The sequence below is a fragment of the Myripristis murdjan genome, chromosome 6, assembly GCF_902150065.1.
Source record: "Myripristis murdjan chromosome 6, fMyrMur1.1, whole genome shotgun sequence".
Taxonomy (NCBI): Eukaryota; Metazoa; Chordata; class Actinopteri; order Holocentriformes; family Holocentridae; genus Myripristis; species Myripristis murdjan.
Window position 1 is genome coordinate 22,344,702 of NC_043985.1, and position 19,676 is coordinate 22,364,377.

The 19,676-nt window shown below is 41.2% G+C and overlaps 2 protein-coding genes across 2 annotated transcripts in view; one reads left to right on the top strand and one right to left on the bottom strand.

Annotated features, from left to right (window-relative positions):
- Nucleotides 1–5,841: 5,841 nt before the first annotated feature.
- On the top strand, nucleotides 5,842–11,847 carry neto2b (neuropilin (NRP) and tolloid (TLL)-like 2b; the record flags this gene model as incomplete). The annotated part of the gene is made up of 11 exons (XM_030053855.1): nucleotides 5,842–5,902; nucleotides 6,062–6,211; nucleotides 6,397–6,645; nucleotides 7,387–7,434; nucleotides 7,613–7,740; nucleotides 8,398–8,499; nucleotides 8,743–8,869; nucleotides 9,199–9,312; nucleotides 10,085–10,215; nucleotides 10,326–10,418; nucleotides 10,530–11,847. Coding segments are annotated over 11 exons (1,653 nt in total), but the record flags the coding sequence as incomplete, so codon positions are not given.
- Nucleotides 11,848–16,018: 4,171 nt separating this feature from the next.
- LOC115360878 (transmembrane protein 116) overlaps nucleotides 16,019–19,676 on the bottom strand; it is a 5,267-nt gene continuing 1,609 nt past the window's right edge. The window contains exons 4-12 of the mRNA XM_030054051.1: nucleotides 19,243–19,377; nucleotides 18,159–18,263; nucleotides 17,991–18,040; nucleotides 17,749–17,865; nucleotides 17,590–17,635; nucleotides 17,418–17,489; nucleotides 17,075–17,228; nucleotides 16,869–16,951; nucleotides 16,019–16,744 (exon numbers count right to left, since the gene is read on the bottom strand). Coding sequence (XP_029909911.1) covers nucleotides 16,592–16,744; nucleotides 16,869–16,951; nucleotides 17,075–17,228; nucleotides 17,418–17,489; nucleotides 17,590–17,635; nucleotides 17,749–17,865; nucleotides 17,991–18,040; nucleotides 18,159–18,263; nucleotides 19,243–19,377 — 915 coding nt within the window. The 3' untranslated portion in view covers nucleotides 16,019–16,591. The remainder of the gene's footprint in view (nucleotides 16,745–16,868; nucleotides 16,952–17,074; nucleotides 17,229–17,417; nucleotides 17,490–17,589; nucleotides 17,636–17,748; nucleotides 17,866–17,990; nucleotides 18,041–18,158; nucleotides 18,264–19,242; nucleotides 19,378–19,676) is intronic.

Genomic DNA, 19,676 nt, shown 5'->3' on the forward strand with positions numbered 1-19,676 from the left:
GTTTTTCTCAGCCACGAGACACACACACACACACACACACACACACAAGCAAACATGCGTGCATACAAATAATCAAGCATGCATGCACTGAAAACACACATACACGCTCCTTTACAATGGGTGAAAGGAGTCGTGAAAGCGAGAAATCATGGAAAGTATTACCTGGCTCAGTGACCCATAGACGGTGCCAAATTAAAGATGTTAATTTCATCCTTAAGCACACACTAATAAGAGCAATCATTTTCCTGGTTAGGACTTCAATCAAAATGCTAATTACAGTCTTCTCCCAGCAAATGAACACCTAAAGTCTCATTATTCCCTTCCCTATCCCACTTTTGTTCACCGATTTGCGTCTTGTACCTTACTCAGGAATTAGGGTACTTTCTGTTCTGGGTGGCTCTGCATCAATTTTGCGAAATGATTCGGTGATACTGCGGTGATAAGATGTTGTCTAATTATGTTCACATCTCGGCTTACTGTTCTTTTCTGGTTCTTGATACTTTTGCATGAGGCTCCTACTTTAGAGCTGTGTCAGTCTCTTTGTGAAAAGAGGGATGTATTTGTGCTTTTGGGGATCAATTTATGCTGGAGATTTGGGGGATTGGAATAAAGATGATGTTCTGCTGCACAGTTGCTTTTTTTATTACAAGCTTTTATTTTCCTCTTGTGCCGTCACATCAGTCCCCACTGTGCATCTTTGCTATCACTGAAAAGGCAAAGACACAATACGATCAAAAACAGGCACAGCTGCAGTAAAAATGCACATTTTCAAATTTGTAATGTCCGCCAGGAAGGACAGATACTTGCCTGTTATTTTGTTATGCTGATAGACAAAATCGATTCTGATGGCTGGCATTAGTTTGTGCATCCTCACACTCAAACTCTTGTAATACGCTATGTTATGGGAAATAATGTTTGTTTCCTAAGTAGCTTCAGTGGCATTTCTCAGCAAAGTGCAGAAAGTGCAATTGCAAATATTTTTTTTCTTTTCATTCAATACAGATCCAATTCAGCAAAACAGTTTGTCTGGGAACACTGGATTCTTATCAGAAAATACCCTTTTCCTTCAATTTGTGAAATGTCTGTTAGCTTGGATTCTGAGTATGCACGCACACATGCACGCGCACACTCACTCACACACACACACACACACACTAACACACACACACACACACACACACACACACACACAATGGATTTTAAAGCACATTTCACTCAAAGATAGTGCTGGGGTATTTTATAGTGCATAGTTGAAGGAGCAGGAAACATCAGTGACATCACAATGTAACAAAGGCTTTTCTTTCATTACGGTGATTCAAAATGGAAGAAAAAAAAAAAGCGCCGTCTTTCTTTTGGCTCAAATTACCATCCCACAAAGCTTCCTTCCAACTGTAGTGCCACAGGAAGACAAGGAGATGTATTATCTTTTTCTCATCTTTGATCCCTGTCTCTGCCCAAATCCCAAACCTCTGCTTCCTAGCCCCCCTGATTGCCTCAGAAGTAGCAGGTAAAACTCCTTTGTGGTTACCATGGCAACAGGTATGGAGGTTAGCACCTTTGATGAGCAGCAAACAAAGGTCTGTGCATGGGTTTTAGAGCTCATTTTAAAGTCTTATCCCTTTTTTAAACATTCATGGATCGGCTTCCCCTCACCTGTCTGACCTTTTAATTCTGCACATGCCATCGCTCAGATCCTCCAAACAGTCACCTCTGGTCGTTCCTTGGGCTCGCCGCAAGCTCCGGGCTTTTTCAAATGTGGTACAATCTGCCCCATCACATCAGATCTGCCGCCTCCACTGAGTAGCTGCCTGTGAGAAATTGCTGCCTGTGAATGTGCTTTTATAATGGTTGTTTATACTTTTCTCACTGATCTGAACCTGATCTTTGTTTGAGTATATGCATGATCTCTGTTGCTTCTTTTTTTTTGTCATGTTTTAAATGTGCTATAGCAATACATTTAACTTTCAAGAGGGTATTTACAAGTGAATAAGTGACAGAGAGAGAGAGAGAGAGAAAGAGAGAGAGAGAGAGAGAGAGAGAGAGAGAGAGAGAGAGAGAGAGAAGCAAATTACAGTGAGCAGAGCCAACTGTGGCATCTGGTCATGTGTGTAACAGCTGGCATTCATAGAAGCTGCTTTTAGGACCAGTCACACAGCACAGGATAAGACACTGTATCAGCACTTCCTCCAAACACACACTTAATATATAAATGATTCATGTTTCTCTGAGGTGACATTTCCACTTTAATCAATCTGGGGGAATAATCTTGTTTTCAGCACGGGCCCAAATGATGCAACTTTATGATTGCACATATATTGCGCAGATGAGTGTGTTTATGTGTGTGTCTCCTGCTGAATTAATCTACCCCGGGGTTGTTACTTCTAAAGAGAAATTGGTCCCACCTTACTGAATAAAGATGGCCTCTGAGACGTTGAAAAGATGGCCCCTGGACTTGGTGGGATTGTGTGCGGCTGTGTATTTTGCTGGTTGTTTATGACAGTTACTGGCTACCGTTCTTCCTGTGTCTGTCTTATTTTCTGCATTTTATTTTTGCCATATTCCTGATCTGCTACGGCTGTGAATAATAAAGGAACAGGAAAGATGAAAGGAAGGAAATAAGAGCGAGATCACCAGAATAAACAAAAAGTCAGTGGGCTGGATTGTGTTTTCTGAAGTGCTCAGTGTTGTGCCAAACTCATGTCACTCACTGCCACTGTAGCATGCAACTTGATATGTGCAGTATCGCATTAATAATATCTACTATTACAGTTGAGTACAGCATCAGCTGTGTGCACTTAATTATTATGATTTGATAATCCAAGGTTAATCCAGGAATTGTTGATCTTCTGGGCATGCCATTGTGTCATGGCATCTTCATGACCACAGATTTTCACGTTCACTGGTTATGCTTCTCATCTGAAGAATGGCAGCTTGTTCAGAGGAAAGTGAAGGTTGCTGCTCAGAGTCTTTGGGGTTCTTAAGGGCCAGAGGAATTAAAACCTCCCACTGGGTCTCCATCACCAACCAGGGCAAGCCAAGCTTAGCTTCTGAAACAAGCCAGTCCTGTTAGGTTAGGGTGCATGCAAGCAAGTGTGTGTGACGAGGGGGGCTGAGGTTCACCAGGGTGCCAGTCTTATTTACACTCTAGCATCTGTCAAAGTGAGGGTGTCATCGGGTTCTAGTTGGATCCTTACATCACCCACCAAAAGCCAAGGCTCTGCTCTGCAGTGATTATATCAGCTGCAGCTCTGTTGTTAAAAGGCAGCACATCAAAGGAAAATCTGCATCCCACCATCCCTCTACTTCCATTTTCATGGTTTCCCCACAAGCTCCAGCGCCAGCTTTTGTAGGTGAAGCACATATCCTTAGGGGGAAATGAGAAAAGACAACAGGGGATGTAGCCTGCTCAGTGTGCAAATGCAGAACAGAGACCACTCAGCGGATTTGAGTCCACTGATTTATGCCCAATCCATGGCTGGCACAGGTGGCCGTGTGTGTGTGTGTGTGTGTGTGTGTGTGTGTGTGTGTGTGTGTGTGTGTGTGTGTGTGTGTGTGTGTGTGTGTGTGTGTGTGTGTGTTATGAAAGAGAATGGACTGCTTGACCACTGGATACCCTCTATCAAATTAAAAACTAAATTCAATGGTATGCCAAACACGAGAGGATGGTTCATCAAAGCCACTGAGAAAGATGGTGCACATGCGCAATTAGCTCTTCCCCTTCTCGCGCCAACTCAGCCCAATCTTAAAACCGAGAGCGGCTGCAGACAGATCATCCAGTTATTTGAAAAGGACAAATCAGTGGCACAGACTTGCGCTCTGCAGGAAAAGCGCACGAAAATATTGTGTTCATCAGATTTTTTTTTTCAACTGCAATAAATGTTTTTGCAACAGAAAAAAAGACAGAGGATGAATCAGAAGTTAGTTCGCTCTCTTCACCAGAGGGATCTCGTAACCTCGCATCCTGACCGGTGGAATTAAGACGAAAAGAGTTGGATTTTACAATTCAATCTTTTGGCTTACGCGGACAGCGAGGTGTGAGAGGCACACATCTGGTAAACTTGAAATAAAGCGGAGTCCAGCGGACAACATGCATACAGGTAAGTTTGACAATTCATATGCAAACTACCTTTTTGAAATTAAATCACAGAGAGAGAGAGAGAGAGAGAGAGAGAGAGAGAGAGAGAGAGAGAGAGAGAGAGAGAGAGAGAGTGGTTAGGGTTAGAGGGACATGGCTTCGATCCTCCATAATCTGCAGATTTTCCAGACGTCTGGAGCAGATTTGCAGGGCAGACAACTCACATTTGTTTCGTCCACAAACTCCATAAATTGTGCAGCTGCATGCATGTTGACGAATATTGGCACGTGAGCAAGGGGAACATTTTTATACTCGTGCGTAAAAGGATGCATACGCCAGTTTGCATCCTTTTGCATCCCCCATTATTAGGCATTATTAGGCAAGTAGTCACCATCCAACATAAAGTAATCAAATCCAACTGGAACTGAACAATTAAAATAAGTCAAGTGTCGACATGCTGGGAAATAAACTCCAGAGTCCTGTTTAAAAGGCAGCAAAATATAAAGCAGTAAAAACCTCTGTCGCGCTCGCGACTGGTATCATCTCTCCCTCTCTCAGTTATGAGGTCACTGTTTGATAGCATTAACAATGTTGGCATGAAAACACCACAATAAAAGATCACAATTTTGGCATTAACCCCCTTTCCCCCCACCCCGTGGTGGCTCAGTGCCTGGACAGCGGAGGATTTGGGTCGCTGCGTCTTCATTCACTCTCCACCACACACTGAGCATCACCAGTCTCTGCAGAAGTTATTAGCGTCTGTGATGAAACAACAAATGTGAACAAATGAATCCACCGACCAAAACAAGTGAACTCTGTGTGTATTGAAGTAATTTGGACTATGCCAATCATGTTGACTGATACATTCTGGGTAAATGTTTCCATTGCTTGCCCTCAGTTCATGGACAGAAGTAATGGCTGCAGCACTTTGACATTTTTCAATTTCTGATTTGAGAATGAATGAATGAGTTTTTATTTGTCATTGCACAACAAGTTACAACGAAAATAGGGATTGCTACTTCCAATCAGTTGTAGACCTTGATTATGTTTGGAAAAATGTCTCTGTCACAGTTTTACCGATGATGCAAGGTCCCTGTGTCACCCCTTCCCTCTTTCTCTCACCACTCGCCACCAGAGGAGCAAATCCCCACAGCCTAGCTTGTGACCTCTGTTGTGTGTTTTGCAGTTTGTAGATGTTCACAGTCTCTGATGTAGCAGCATTAGTATGCCACTTTAGTCAAAACTCAAAACAAAGTTTATTGGCTTCGAGCCTTTGGGCTTGGCCATTGTAAGCTGCTCTATATTTAGCTCAGGTTTTGTGTAATGAAAGAGGCACCGGAGTTTCTGGAAATGAACTCCTGAAATTTGTGACCCCTTAGGCAGCGTCGTTGCAGACAGCCGACTGTCAAGGCTTGGTGACATTACACAACCTCATCGACTGTGACATTTTGGGAAAATCGTTATACCTCGGAAAACCAACTGTCCTCCGCTCTGCTATACAAACAGTGGAGATGTAAAAATAAATCTATGGGTTAAGCAAGCAGATGGCAGAGGCAACCTGTTCTTATTTTCTTACAGTCAAGCCATGGATCTATTATGTACAGTACATTATATATATTCTGGGAATCGTGAGGATCTAGAGATACACAAATCCTGCTAAGCTTCATTCTAATTCATCTGTCCTTCGAGTCTAATGTCTCCCCACTGACACACTCCGAGTTTCATTCTTAACTCTCCCCTTCTCCTCTCTCTTTATTTACATATTTTTAGTCTGGATTTTTTTCATATTCATGAAGGAGGTTCTTGCTTTGGCACAAAACACTAAAGGTAGGTTGTATATTTTAACTATGCTGTTTTGAAGCCTATATTAAATCAATACATGTAATTTAGTTTGAGATTAAATGGCAATATGATGTTTGTTTTTTTGCTCCATTAGGCATCAGGTTATATTGGTGTGTAAAGTGATGATTCTCATGTTGCATGCAGATGCAGGAGGGGCACCCAGAGGTGGTAAGCCCACCCCGCAGCCCCGGCACTGTGGAAACTGGGTACGAAACACAGATGGTGGAGTCTTCAGCTCGCCAAACTACCCAAACACGTACCCTCCCAACAAGGAGTGCCTGTATGTTCTGGAAGGTACCCAACACATCTGAGCTCACTGTACATTTTTATAAGTTTATTAGATCCCTTACAATGAATCAACTCTATTGTAGGAGAGGCGGATGTAGTAACATTGGTAACAGGGGAGGCAGATCTGTCAAGAGTTGTTATAATACATTTTTTGTGTCTATCCTGCCTACTCACCGCCCTGCCTGCCTCAGCCCTCCCCCGCCAGAGGATAGAGCTGCTGTTTGACGAGACCTTCTACATTGAGGCATCATTTGAGTGCCGTTTTGACCACATCGAGGTGCGGGACGGTCCCTTCAGCTTCTCACCGCTCATCAACCGCTTTTGTGGCTCGGCCAGTCCGGGACTTGTCCTCTCCAGTGGACGCTTCATGTGGATCCGCTTCTTCAGTGATGAGGAGCTGGAGGGGACTGGCTTCCAGGTCCAGTACAGCTTTACTGCAGGTAGTCATAATGAAGTGTGATGCTTTATCGATCCCTGCAAGGCAATGCCCTCTTCAGTTTTCCCCCTGCACACAGAGGTAAGAGTGTAGGTCAGCCAGAAAGTTTTGCACTAGCACTTGAAGAAATAGCTTAAAAGTTATTTTTTATAGATGATTGCAATTTCATTTTCACTGAACACTATTATTAAAATACTGCGATTTTGCAACATAGTGCTTCATTCAGAATGGTATTTTGTCACACATACCTTTATGAAAAAATGCAAATGAAAAAAATAGCTCCTGCAATTTGGATATTGCACTTGGCCATATTGCAGTTTTAATGATACTTTGATTAATTGTTCAGTCCTATGTGTAAGGTTTTGTCTCCCTGATCACTGAACCACTGTGATACTCAGTGAATGCTCACCTGTTCCACTCAAAGGACCATACCAGTGACTTTGCATTTTTAGAGTAATATCTACAAACTGTATGTACTTCACCTTCCTGCTAATCTTTTCCTAAAGCAAGCAGGCATATTTTATCATCATTTTTTCTGGCTTTTATCCAGCCTGAAATCTGAAAACCTGAAAAGCGATCTGAAAATGAACTATCAGAGACTTCAAACTTCCAAAAATTCAAAATTTGAAAACTTGGGCCAAACATTCGAAATCACCGGTGTGGTTCTTTTTAAATCTACCTTCAATCAAATGTTGAGCTCCTAATTACCTAATGTCAGTCTCTGTTTCTGCCATTTCCACCAAAGACCCTGAATTTCATCTGCATGCGGGAGGAATCTTAAATCCTATCCCAGGTATGCTGCAGCCACAGCGCTCAGCCCACTTGAATGACCTCCGTGTTACATGTTCAGCTCTTTATATGCTGTTCTTGCAGTGTAACTACAGTACAACTTTCTTCTCATCTCCTCTCCTTTTTTCTCCTCCATCTCCCCTTTCTTTGTCCTCCCTTGTTATTGTGTTTGTGTGTGTCAGACTGTCAGTTCGAGCTGGCTGGGGCTGATGGCGTGATCCGTTCCAGTCAGGTGGAGGAGGAGTACAAGGTGAGACCGGACCAGGCAGTGGACTGCATCTGGACCATACGCGCCCCGAAAAGCAACAGGGTACAGCATTACATTTTACATCTTCAGATTTTTAGCAACAGGATGAATCTCATATCCAGGGAGCCTCCTTCAATTCCTATATCATTAAAATGACAAAACCAAATCGTAAGGCGTGTAAGAGTGAAAATTGAGTGATCAGAGAGCAGTGCTAAGAAAAGAAGTAAGAGTTAAGGTAAGGTAAGTGTGTATGTGTGTGTGTGTGTGTGTGTGTGTGTGTGTGAGGGGTATTTCTGCAGAGTACAGGAGAGAGGATATGATTCAGTGTGAACGAGATGACATAAGGTACTTCAAAAGATGAGTTTTCAGCCGCCGGCGCGTTCTGCATTCTCCACAGCTCTGTGTTCTTATCCCCTCCATATCTATTGTAATTTTAGTGCCATATCCTTTGCATTGTGATGAAGAAACAGCAAGCGTGGATTTGATATTCATATCACAAAAAGCTCAGACAAATGTGCTTTACATTTTCAAACATTTAAAGGAATCCAGCAATCTGCATAAGCACACATAAAGCTGGGGTGAAATTATTTGTATCTGATGTTATTATACAATGAGCCATTTAAACTGGGACTCTTCTATCTTTTCATGGTAAAACAGAAGTCAGTATATTGCTCTGAGTAAATTGTAAATATAATATGCGGTGCTCTTCTATTATTCCAGATCTACCTGCGATTCTTGGAGTACCAGATGGAAAACTCAAATGAATGTAAGAAGAACTTTGTTGCTGTGTATGACGGCAGTAATGCCATCGAGGACCTCAAGGTAAGTGGTTCCCAGAGGCACCTCGCTATGATGTATTTTTTTATGCATCATATTGCATTATATTCTGGGATTGTATATCATTCTCCCTTGCTGCGTCCCTTTATGTTTATTTCCTGCCATGCATGCTGTCTTTTATTATATTTACTGTGCATACACATATAGCAGCCGGACTACAGAACTGGGCCTCCAAGAGACAATGCACAAATTTTTGTATGATAGAAAATGGTGTGTGGTGTCTTTCAGGCCAAGTTCTGTAGCACAGTTGCTAATGATATCATGCTGGACACTGGTGTTGGCGTGGTTAGGATGTGGGCAGATGAGACAAGCCGCCTCAGCCGTTTCCGGATGCTCTTCACCTCTTTTGCTGACCGTGAGTTTGACTTCCAGATTGCCAGATCTTTTGCCTTTTTGCCAGCGTCCGTCATCCGTTGTGATTTTCCATGGTCCCAGCAGAGACAGGGCAGCTGCTTTGATTGGATTTGTGATTGTATTTGTAATTGCACCCTCCTGTGGCTGCCCTTCAACACTGCATCTTTTTTTTTTTCCAGAGAGTGAAGTCATGTTGTTTTGGCATTGTAGACTTCTATATGACAAGTCTAATCAAGATGCAGTTAATTTGCCCTTCACTGTTAATGGCTTTGGTTCATTGGTCAGTCCGTGTGCATACAGATTACTGATACACCTGTGTGTGTTTTTCAGCACCCTGTGTAGCCAGTGCATTTTTTTGCCACAGCAACATGTGCATCAACACATCTCTGGTGTGCAACGGCATACAAAACTGCGTCTTTCCCTGGGATGAAAGCAATTGTAAAGGTAATTGTACCACTTCAGTCTGTCATTCTGTTGCTAAAAAATCCGTCCTCTAACGTCCTGTTATGTTGAACCTCTTTGAGGATCTGTGGCTGTAATTCAAACATTGTTGATGGGAAACTCACTTGATAGTCTCAGGGCCTTCTCTCTCCGCCTTTTTGCCAAACATCCCAGTGAGCCATCTATGTAAACATTCATCGTAGTTGCACCTCAAAGGATTAGAACATCAAATATTACATATTGGTAAGTGCCGGACGATATCAAAGACTCTCACAGTTTTTCCTCTTGGCCGGAACATCATGATCACATCATTTCTGAAGCCTTTCCAACTAAAAAGCCTTTGAGGCCTTTTGGCTTTTAAATGGCTGTTAAGTACCTCTTCAGCTGATTGAAGCGGCTGTAAATCAATGCTCTGACTTTTAGGGAAGGAGGATTTGAAGTGTTCCTGGCAGCCAAAGACAAAGTTAGTCGATCAGGACAGGGATTTCAAGGAGTAAATGACTGATGTACTTTCCGTAGCTCTTTCATTTTCCCTTTCTCTTTTTCTGTTTTGTTATATTTACTGTATTTACACATGTCGCAGCCAGACTACAGAGCCAGGCCTCCAAAAGACAACATACTGATGGACTCTTTCATTCTCTCTCTCTCTCTCTCTCTCTCTCTCTCTCTCTCTCTCTCTCTCTCTCTCTCTCTCTCTCTCTCTCCCTCTCTCTCTCTCTCTCTCCCTCACACACACACACACATAAATTTTCTCTCTGTTGTTTCTGTTATCCAGAAAAGAAGAACAAAGGTGTCTTTCACCAGATCACAAAGACTCATGGGACAATAATCGGTGTGTCTACAGGAGTGGTTGTACTGCTTCTCATTGTCTCTATCTTGGTACAGGTCAAACAGCCACGGAAAAAGGTAAATCAGAAAAGTCCCCACAAACTATTTGGTATGATGCCACAAAACCTTGGCTTAATCATTTTAAAAAAAAGCTATGCAACCAATTGTATTTCAATCCTGCCTCCAAGGTGCTGGTGCGTAAGAATAATCTGTTCCACCGGGCCGACTTCCAGGAGGTTTTTGACCCTCCTCATTATGAGCTCTTTACTCTAAGAGACAAGGTTAGTTTGATTAGGTCTATACATTATTTGTTGTATGTGTTGCTTTTCTAATGGTTCTATACAATGTGTAGCAATTGTGCACAATGCAATCTTATGATACATCCTTTTTAGGAAATGACTGGGGACCTTGGAGAGTTATCAGAGGAACTGCAGTCTCTGCAGGCGCTCAGGCGCTCCTCATCAGCCTCACGCTGCATCCATGAGCACCACTGTGGCTCCCAGGCCTCCATCAACTCCGTCAAGCCCAATCAAGGTGCAGCTGCCATGGGTATAGGATCCATGGAGTTCCCTGCTTTTAGAGGGGACTTCCAGAGCGCCTTACCTCCCTTTCGGGGCTTGAACAGCAGCCTGCGGAAGAAGAGCTGGCCTAGTATGAAATCAGGCCGAATGGACGGACATCATGGGATGGGGGATAGGGGACTGGGGCGACAGGATAGAGTGATGGAGGAGGAAGAAGAGGAGGAGGAGGATGGAAGGTATGATGTGTATGTGCGCAGATCAGGAAATCGAAGAGGGAACTATGAAATGGTCCAGCAGAGATCCTTGTCCATGGACTTCTGAAAAGAAAAGTTGCAATGAGGACAGCAAAGATGATACAGTAAATACTAAAGCAACAGGAGAACATGAGTTTTAGTGATCAGACTTTCCGTAGACTGTGCCACGATTTAGGGGCAGAATAATACACATTTGCTGGAGAGAGGAAGAAGAAAAAAGACTCCTCATGCACTACATTCACTCTCATCTAACATCTCAGAGAGGATCTATGTCACACGAGCCCTTTTGTATAACAATAATGGGATGTGTTATTGATCCCCGTTGAGAAATTCTCTTTTCACTTGCGTCCTCCCACAGGGAGGGTGGGGCACAGCGTCAGTGGCAGGACATTGTGCTTCACGAGCTTGTAGGGATTCAGTGTCTTGCTCAAAGACACACCAGGACCTGAAACCAGGCCTTCCAGTTAAAGGACAGCCTCTGGACTCACCACACCACCCTCCTGCTGAACAGGGTGTTTAAAGCACTGATCTGAGATCCTAACTGTTTAGATTCTCTGACACCTGAAAACATTAACTGGAAAAGCTGACTTAGCATAATATTGACAGCTGCTGTTAACTTATTTGAGATCATTATATAGCCCTTAGTATAAAAGTGACATATAATGTTGTGTAAATCTCATCAATGTATTTTAATTGAAAACAGATTTTACTATTCCATTATTAATAGTCATTACCTAAAGTGTTTTGGGACAATGTTTACAGTGCTGAATGTATGCTTTAAGCGAACATGTGATATATAAATGGAATAATGAGAACTTTTTTCTCAGATTTTATCTGGTTCATTCGAAATCGAGGTAGGAACAGTTAATCAGCCTCTGTTCATTGGTCCATTTGTCATGCACAACATCTCAGATGCTTGTTATCAAATTTTCATGAAACTTCATTGTGCTGGTCTGTTAAATTTTCAAATTTACAATAATTGGCCTAACACTGACTGAATTGTCTGTCAAGCACAATATTTTGGACACTGGTGATCAGATTTTGATGAAATGTAAGGAAAGAGGTGTTGCCATCATGGCATTTTTTACAATTGTACTTATCAGCTTGAAGAGGCACTATATTTTTTGGTTCATTTGTTGGATACCACTCATCTGATTATGGGGGAAAAACAACTTTGCACATCATCTCACCTCTGCAGTCCAGCATTCAAACTTACATTGATTGGCCAGAGGCAGAATTACAATACAAGGTGACCTGTTTTTGGCTCTGACTGGCTCAGAAAGGGACTTCCTGACTGGTGTAGGACGACAGTGTTGTCCTGATATCTGTACTAACTAAATATGTAGATTTCTGTTGTATTTGTTAAGGAAAGTTCTCATCTTGTCTATCCACATGAGTGGCATGTTTAATGTCACGTGAAATTCTCATTGATGGTTTTGCGCTCACTGAGAGATGTGTCACACTGACATGCTGGTAGGAATGTCCCTCATGAAACTGAGAATGACAAAAACATGAAAGAATCAGTGTATATGGCTATATAGCTATAAAAGGTGGCAAAAGTACCAAACTGATAACAGTTGACTCATTCGTGTAAACACTAACTTTTAAAATCTTACATTTATGTGAGTTTCATTTTATTTGGGGGCTGTATAACAGAGGGGATATAACTATTGTGTCTGAAGATACCAAACGTCTTGGGTGTTCATTAACTGTACCAGTTTTGAGGAAACAAATAACAAAACAGAAACTTAAAATATAAATGCATTACACGTGTAATGGCCATAAAAATACAGATGCACGTGTGTGAATGAGTGTGTTGGAAGGCTTTTGATTTTAGTTGCTTCCCACTGCATTGTAGGACCACAAATAAACTTCAGTTTATTGAAAAACAGTTTATCTGTATTTGCAAATTGTGCACCTTTGCTGGATGGTGATGACAGATACCATTGCTTTACAGTATGTAAAGCAATGGTAGCATTCAAAGATGTTTGCTGGAGTATTAATTCTGCATTTTTTGCACTTAGACAGCGCTAGGCTATTTCTCATACTCCTGCAAATATGTGTGTATTAACTAGGGATGGGCGTATCGATTCTGTGGTATCGATATATCGATACTTACACGCTACTCATTTGGTATCAATTTCCTTAAACAAATATCGATACTAACAAATAAGAATTTGGCAGATTGGTCTTTTTTTCTTTCTTTCTTTTTCTTTCTTTTTCTTTTCTTTTTTTTTACAAGAAAAGTGCAAGAAAACAACAATAACAGTGAAAATGTGCAAATTTTTGTTCATATTTAATTTATTTCATTCATATTTATGTTATTTATTTTAATTTTAGTTTTATTATGTATTGACCATAATAAATATGGTATAAATGGTTTGTCATGTAATTTGTCTGTAATGTACTAAAAATGAATGCCAATGAGAAATTATCAGTATCGGTATCAGTATCGGTATCGATGAAAATGCAAGAAAAAGTATCGGTATCGTACTGAATCCTAAAAGTGTGGAATCGCCCATCCCTAGTATTAACATTGGTGCTGCTTTGTTCAAACTGGCATGTGAAATTCCCATTGACAGCTGTGCAGTCAGTCATACTGCTTCCCAGGCATTAGTTGCATGTGCAAAGGCTTCCTCTAAAAGGTGTGTCACACTGGCATGCTGGTAAAACACAATGAGGAACCAGTGTATTTATTTAAAGACACCAAAAGTACCAGGTCTGTAACAGGTGACTCATTGGTGTAACCACAAACTTTTAAAATCTAAATTTATGTGTTTCTTTCATTGCACTTTGGTGGCTGTATAACAAATTGGGTATAACTGAAAGCTCATCAGAAGCCAGACTATTTGGGCTGTTCATTAACAGTCAGTATTGAGGAAACAAACAACAGTTGCTGTAAATGGGTGAACTGAACATGGAAGGGAATGGCTGCTGATAATAGTTTCTTCTTGTTGTATTGTAGGATCACAGATGACTTTCTGTGTACCGAACACTATGTACATGCACATACACCTTTGTTACATCTCTATGACAGATAATTGTTTACATCCTGTCAGGCAGTCAAAGCATTTAAGATCGTAATATTTGCCACAGTATGCTTAATTTGTCCACTTTGTGCCCATAAACAGAACTAAACTACTCCTGAGAATATGTGTGTGCATTACAGTTGGTGCTGCTTTGCTTAAACTGGCACGGCTTTGTGTTCAGCATGCCAAAATAGTTAGATAACTTCAGAGCTGCAGTGCACATTCGAAAATCCAGTCATATCTAAGCTGCAGCCTCTTTAGTCAGCAAAAATGTACGGTTCATTTATCATATTCAGAAAACTCACTGGGCACATAATTAATGGAGCAGTTATGCACACGCACACACCGACTCAAAAAATGAGCATGTTTACCTGTGGCTTCATGTCGGCGCTGTGCCATACGTATGACAGGCACATATGGTTTTTGACCTGGTTCAGTCTGACGCCTTGAGGAACAAACAACATGTGCCAAGGCTGTTCAAGCAAAAAGGTCTGGGTGGCTGTTTTATACATGTGACTGAAAAAAAAAATCACCTTGCAGCTGGTTAATGCTGTAAATGGGTCATTGTGACTTGAATTGTGCCATCCAAATGCTTTCTTAAGTTTGCCTCAACTTAGAAAGTAGCGTATTAATCACACACACCATTGCACACCTTTTTAATCTTCATCTGTGTATATCCGCTGAGTGTGCATGTCCCTTTTCAGCAACACCTCACTGCGCACCCATTATTTATATCACATGATATCCATGAAAATGTGTGATATCTAGGACGCCACAGATAATGGACTGCTCAAAGGACGTTGAATTAAGGTCAATAGGGAATGCATTAGGCTATTTTTGACAGGAAAAAAAACGAGTCAACGATTTGGTTCTGTGATGAGAACACATGTTATTGCACAATGGTTTTCATTATTCTCTGTTCAGTGAAGCGGGAAAAAAACAACAGGTTGAAACGGGGCAGACCTTGTTCCTGAATGGCAAAAAGTGACCAAAACTTCAGACGGAACAGATTCCACATTTTCCTCTTGTGCCCCAAAGTATAGGAGCTGTGCACAGTCATAACAAAACATTTTTAGATAAACTTAAGATAAGGTCAGATAAGATGTCTTTATTGTAGATGGTTCTTGGGTAGGTCATGTGGTCAGTTACATAAAAACCAAAGATTACACCTGCCCCTGCTGCAACTTATTACAGCCATAAAAACCATGTCACTGCACAGAGAGACACGTTCTTAGACATGACGGTGGGGTTTGGGATACTGTGACATAACTATGTTATATTATGATTTTGTGTGCAAGCCAGTGAATGTGTGTGTCCCTACATGTAACAAAAATAAGTGTGTGTGTGTGTGTGTGTGTGTGTGTGTGTGCACTTCAAATCTCAATCCAAGTCTAATCAAAGTCCTTTAGTCTCATTTTCGGTGTTAAAAAGTGAAACCGTCTGGCCGTGGGATGGGATACTCGTACACTTGTTTCTAATCAATTTGCTTCCAGAATTTTCCTGAATCAAGTGTCATTTTCTTGATACTAGTCGGCAATCATTAGTCTGCCTTGTTTCAACATATTTATACTTTTCCCCAGAAACTGCATTGGAAAAAAAAGCAGGATTATGTCATGCACTGTTTGTTTGTGTGCCCATCTATGCGTGACCGCCCAACCAGTGACCTCAGCTACATAACCTCCTATTTTTTTTTTATTTTTTATTTTTTTTTACAAGAAGCTTTAACAATTGTTATTACCTGTACATGGGAGAGCAGACATCGCGTTCTCTCTCACGTGTGTCACAACTCAGCACTCCTTGCTCCTCCAACGCATACAGTATATCACTTTGAGACTGAGACACAAGTTCATTAACTGACAGGATGATAATGGCGAGGCATGCTCGCCTGGCGGGTTCATCCACATTCTAGCCTTGAACTGTAGAGTGCTGCAGGTCAGCTGTGCAGCAAGGGGGATGAGAGAAAAGAACTGGTTGAACAGCTGTTTATTAAACTGCATAAATATATATTTATAAAAAGACAAAAAACAAATTAACTTCAAAATGTGATTACAAAGATCCTCTGGACCTTAGAGGATACAGTACAGTAATAGTGCACATATAAATAAAAAGTGAACTACAATTCAGCCAGAAGTGCTTTTTTTTGGGTCCTCATAGTAAAAAGTATGGTTCCACACACTTAGGATCAGATTTACTGAAACCATTAGTGGGTAGCAAAATGGTTACATTGTTCAAAGTCAGTATGAAGACAAAACAAACATACAAAACATGCAAACCAATCATAGGTTATGTTACTGGTTGTGCACACCATAAAGGTTTTTGCACACATTAAGGCATCAAATAATCTGGGCGTAAATTAGTTCATTTGTTCACTGAGATAAAAAAAAAAATTAAAAAAAATCAGCAGTTGCAATATCAAGCAGCACATCAGACATTGCTTTGGTGAACAGTCAGTCCTTCATCCATCGCTCCATTCTTTATCATCTCCATTCCTCCACTGAGAATGTATTTGTCCATATTTAGATTGCAGGATAACATGATATTCCCAGAGTTGGAAAGTGTGTAGAGAGGAGATGGTCCTCTTTAGGCCAGTGTCTTGGCGCCACAGCACAAAAATGCCTCCCAGCGTGTTTAGGGTCATGGGTCAAAAAAATCAAGCGGTGCTGATCAGAGATTCATCAAAGAAGGCCTGGTGGCCATGTGCCATCAGGGGTGTGTTCTCCCCGAGAACAGCCGCCGTAAAGTTGGGCCGTCTCCAGGCGTAAACCATGCTGTTCAGGAAGCCTTGCAGCGACACAGTGACTGCCTGAAATACAAAAATATATATTTATATATCATAGCCAGCAACCCAATCATAAAAGAATCAGATTGCATTTTCTGTTATCATTCCTTAATCATTTGAAATCAGGTGTTGTGCCTCTGAAACATACCTGTAGGAAATACAAGCCAAACAGACTGCGCTGCTGGATGCTTGTCCAGGTAGTTAGAGTAGACAGGACAACTAGAACAAGAGCTGTAAGGGAGCAAGGAATACATAACTGTTAATCTGATGTTGATTAAACTAGATGAAGCTAAATTATCCAAGCTTCCATGTGCCTGTGAGACTTTGTGTGAGTGGGTGTGTATTAGTTTGTACCTGGTGCCCAACTGATAAAGATGACTATCACCATATTACGTGCTGTGGATAACATTCTTTTGAATCTCCTTCTTGAACGTCCATCTCCCTCCACAGGGAACAGTCCCTCCTGTTCATATCTTTGATACCACCTGCCAATCTTATAGTAAATTACCTGCAACGGGAACCATGGGAATAACTACACAATTGCACAGTGTAACACATGTAAATAAAACAAACTTACTTTTTAACCTAAATCGTAATAGTACAACAATTAATAGCAGTATTTACACAGATTTTTTTAAGTAAAATTACAAGGCAAGACAGTAAAGCTTTCTCATAAACCAACTTAATAATGACTTACCGAGCAAGACAGCATTACTAGTATCACAATGATGATGAGAAAACCTCGGATGAAGGTGTCATGGTATTTTTCCTGAGAGGGAAAAACAGCCACGTTAACACAAGGGCACATCTTTCACTTGTTTCTCAAATTGCTCATGAGGTTGAAGCTGCCTTGCATTTCTTGTACTCACAGCATCCGAGCAGGAATCGCTCCAGATATGCAAAAATAGTAAGCAGCTGGGGGAAAATGACAGCCCAAAAGGTCAAGACATAAAGAGACTTGTGCATTTTATTCCATCAATTTGACTTTTTTTCAAGAAAAAAGTAAGACATCAAAGGTGCATATTCACCTGGTGCAATATTTGATTCTGTCATAGGACATCCCATTTAGATCAGTTGGAATCAGAGAAGCAGTTGTCATATAAGGAGTGTAAATATATACGAAATACATTGCAATAGGCATGAACCTGTGATATCAGAGAGACAGAGGGAGGGAGAAAGAGAGACAGAGAGCATCATCACGGATGGCATTCACACAACTGGAGAGGTTAAAAGGACGAATGACTGAATGTTTAAATAGACAATGACATACCACACAATGGCATATACAGGTACAGCTACCATTGATCTTCTACACTGAGTCTGTAAACCAACAAGAGAGGGGAGGAAGGGGATTTTTTTAAAAATACACATTGCTAGATCAGACATGCAAGCTTTTGCACAATCCACAAATGATGACATGATGGATGCGTGTCCTCACCTGCTCCCCCTCATCCTCCCCCAGTCTTGCTCTCCATCCATGAATTGCATTCTTGGATTTCCACGCATAAACCGCCCCCAGCAGAAATGAAATAAAATAAAATGTCTGCAACAGAAAAAGGTAAATTAATACAGACATACACCAACACACATACACACAGACACACAGAAGCAGCAGCTGATGCTTTGTATTGCTGTGCTGAAACTCAGTCTCTGCTATACAGAAAGCTGATTTATGACAGTGTGTTCAAGGAGCAGTCAATCTGGCAATCCTCTCATCTGCACCATAAAAATGAGGTACAACTTTTAGATGAGCGTTCAAGTGTGCACTCCAAAATGAACGACTTATTATGTTGTTGTTGCCCCTTCATTCCTTCATTAAAGGGCATTGATTCTGTATTCAAATAAAGAAATAAATGCAGTTTAATTCTGTTATATATATATATATATATATATATATATATATTTTATTTTATTTTATTTATTTTTTTTTTTTCAGGGTCAAGATTAACTCACCTCCAGTTTTGTAAATTCTCAACATAGACTGACAAATCATCTCATCTATGAATGATGTAACTTTCATCATCAGGTGTTTCAATTTAGCTTAAATATTTACACAGAAAAATATTTTAAAAGATGACAATGGGGAGCAGTTTATTCTTGCATTTGAAAGAAATCCCTTTCCTGAACTTGTGTAACTCCAACATTACATTGTTCTCTGTGTTTGTTTTATTGCTCTGCTGCACTGCACACTGATAAGACCCTGCATTCCCTTGTGTGCCAAGTATTGTAAAATAAAATTTGACTACGGAAGATTGAAGATTTATATCTAACTCAGTGTACAGGATCATTTTAATAGTTCATGATCTAACATTTGAAAAATGTAGATTGCAATGAAATATGCAGCTTTGCTTCTGTCTGAAGGAACAATATGGTGGCCTCAGCATGACCGAGGACATGACACAGCGCGGCTGCTCCTTGCTTCGCTTTATTGACGCAACAAAAAAGAGCACAAAGTTCTGCCTCGGTTTATTACTCGGGTGACTTGACAGAGTGTGTGTGACTGCCTGATGCCTGCGCCTCACCAGTGACAGGGGCAGGGTGTGTTGGCAGATGGGCACACTGTTGCTGAGGTTGCCAGCTTTGTTCATGGCACTGCTGAACATGAGGATTACAGTGGCCAGGAGGTCTGCGAGGGCAAGCTGCACCAGCGGCTGTACCTACACACACACACACACACACACACACACAGAGAAAGAGGGAGACACCCACACACACAGCCAAAAGTATTCAAATTTACATGCAAGTATTTGCCCATGTGTGTTTTTTCTCTGGAAAGTCCTTTTTCCTTGAGGGAATAAAATATCTCTCCTCGTCGTACCAGTTTGCAAAAGACTGATATGCCTCAAGGAGTGAAAACTGACAAATGGAAAACACCCCAGTGAGGGAGCAGCTGCCTGAAATGACCAAAACTACCTCGAATGACTGTCTTTGTCATAAAATTAATGGCAAACAGATG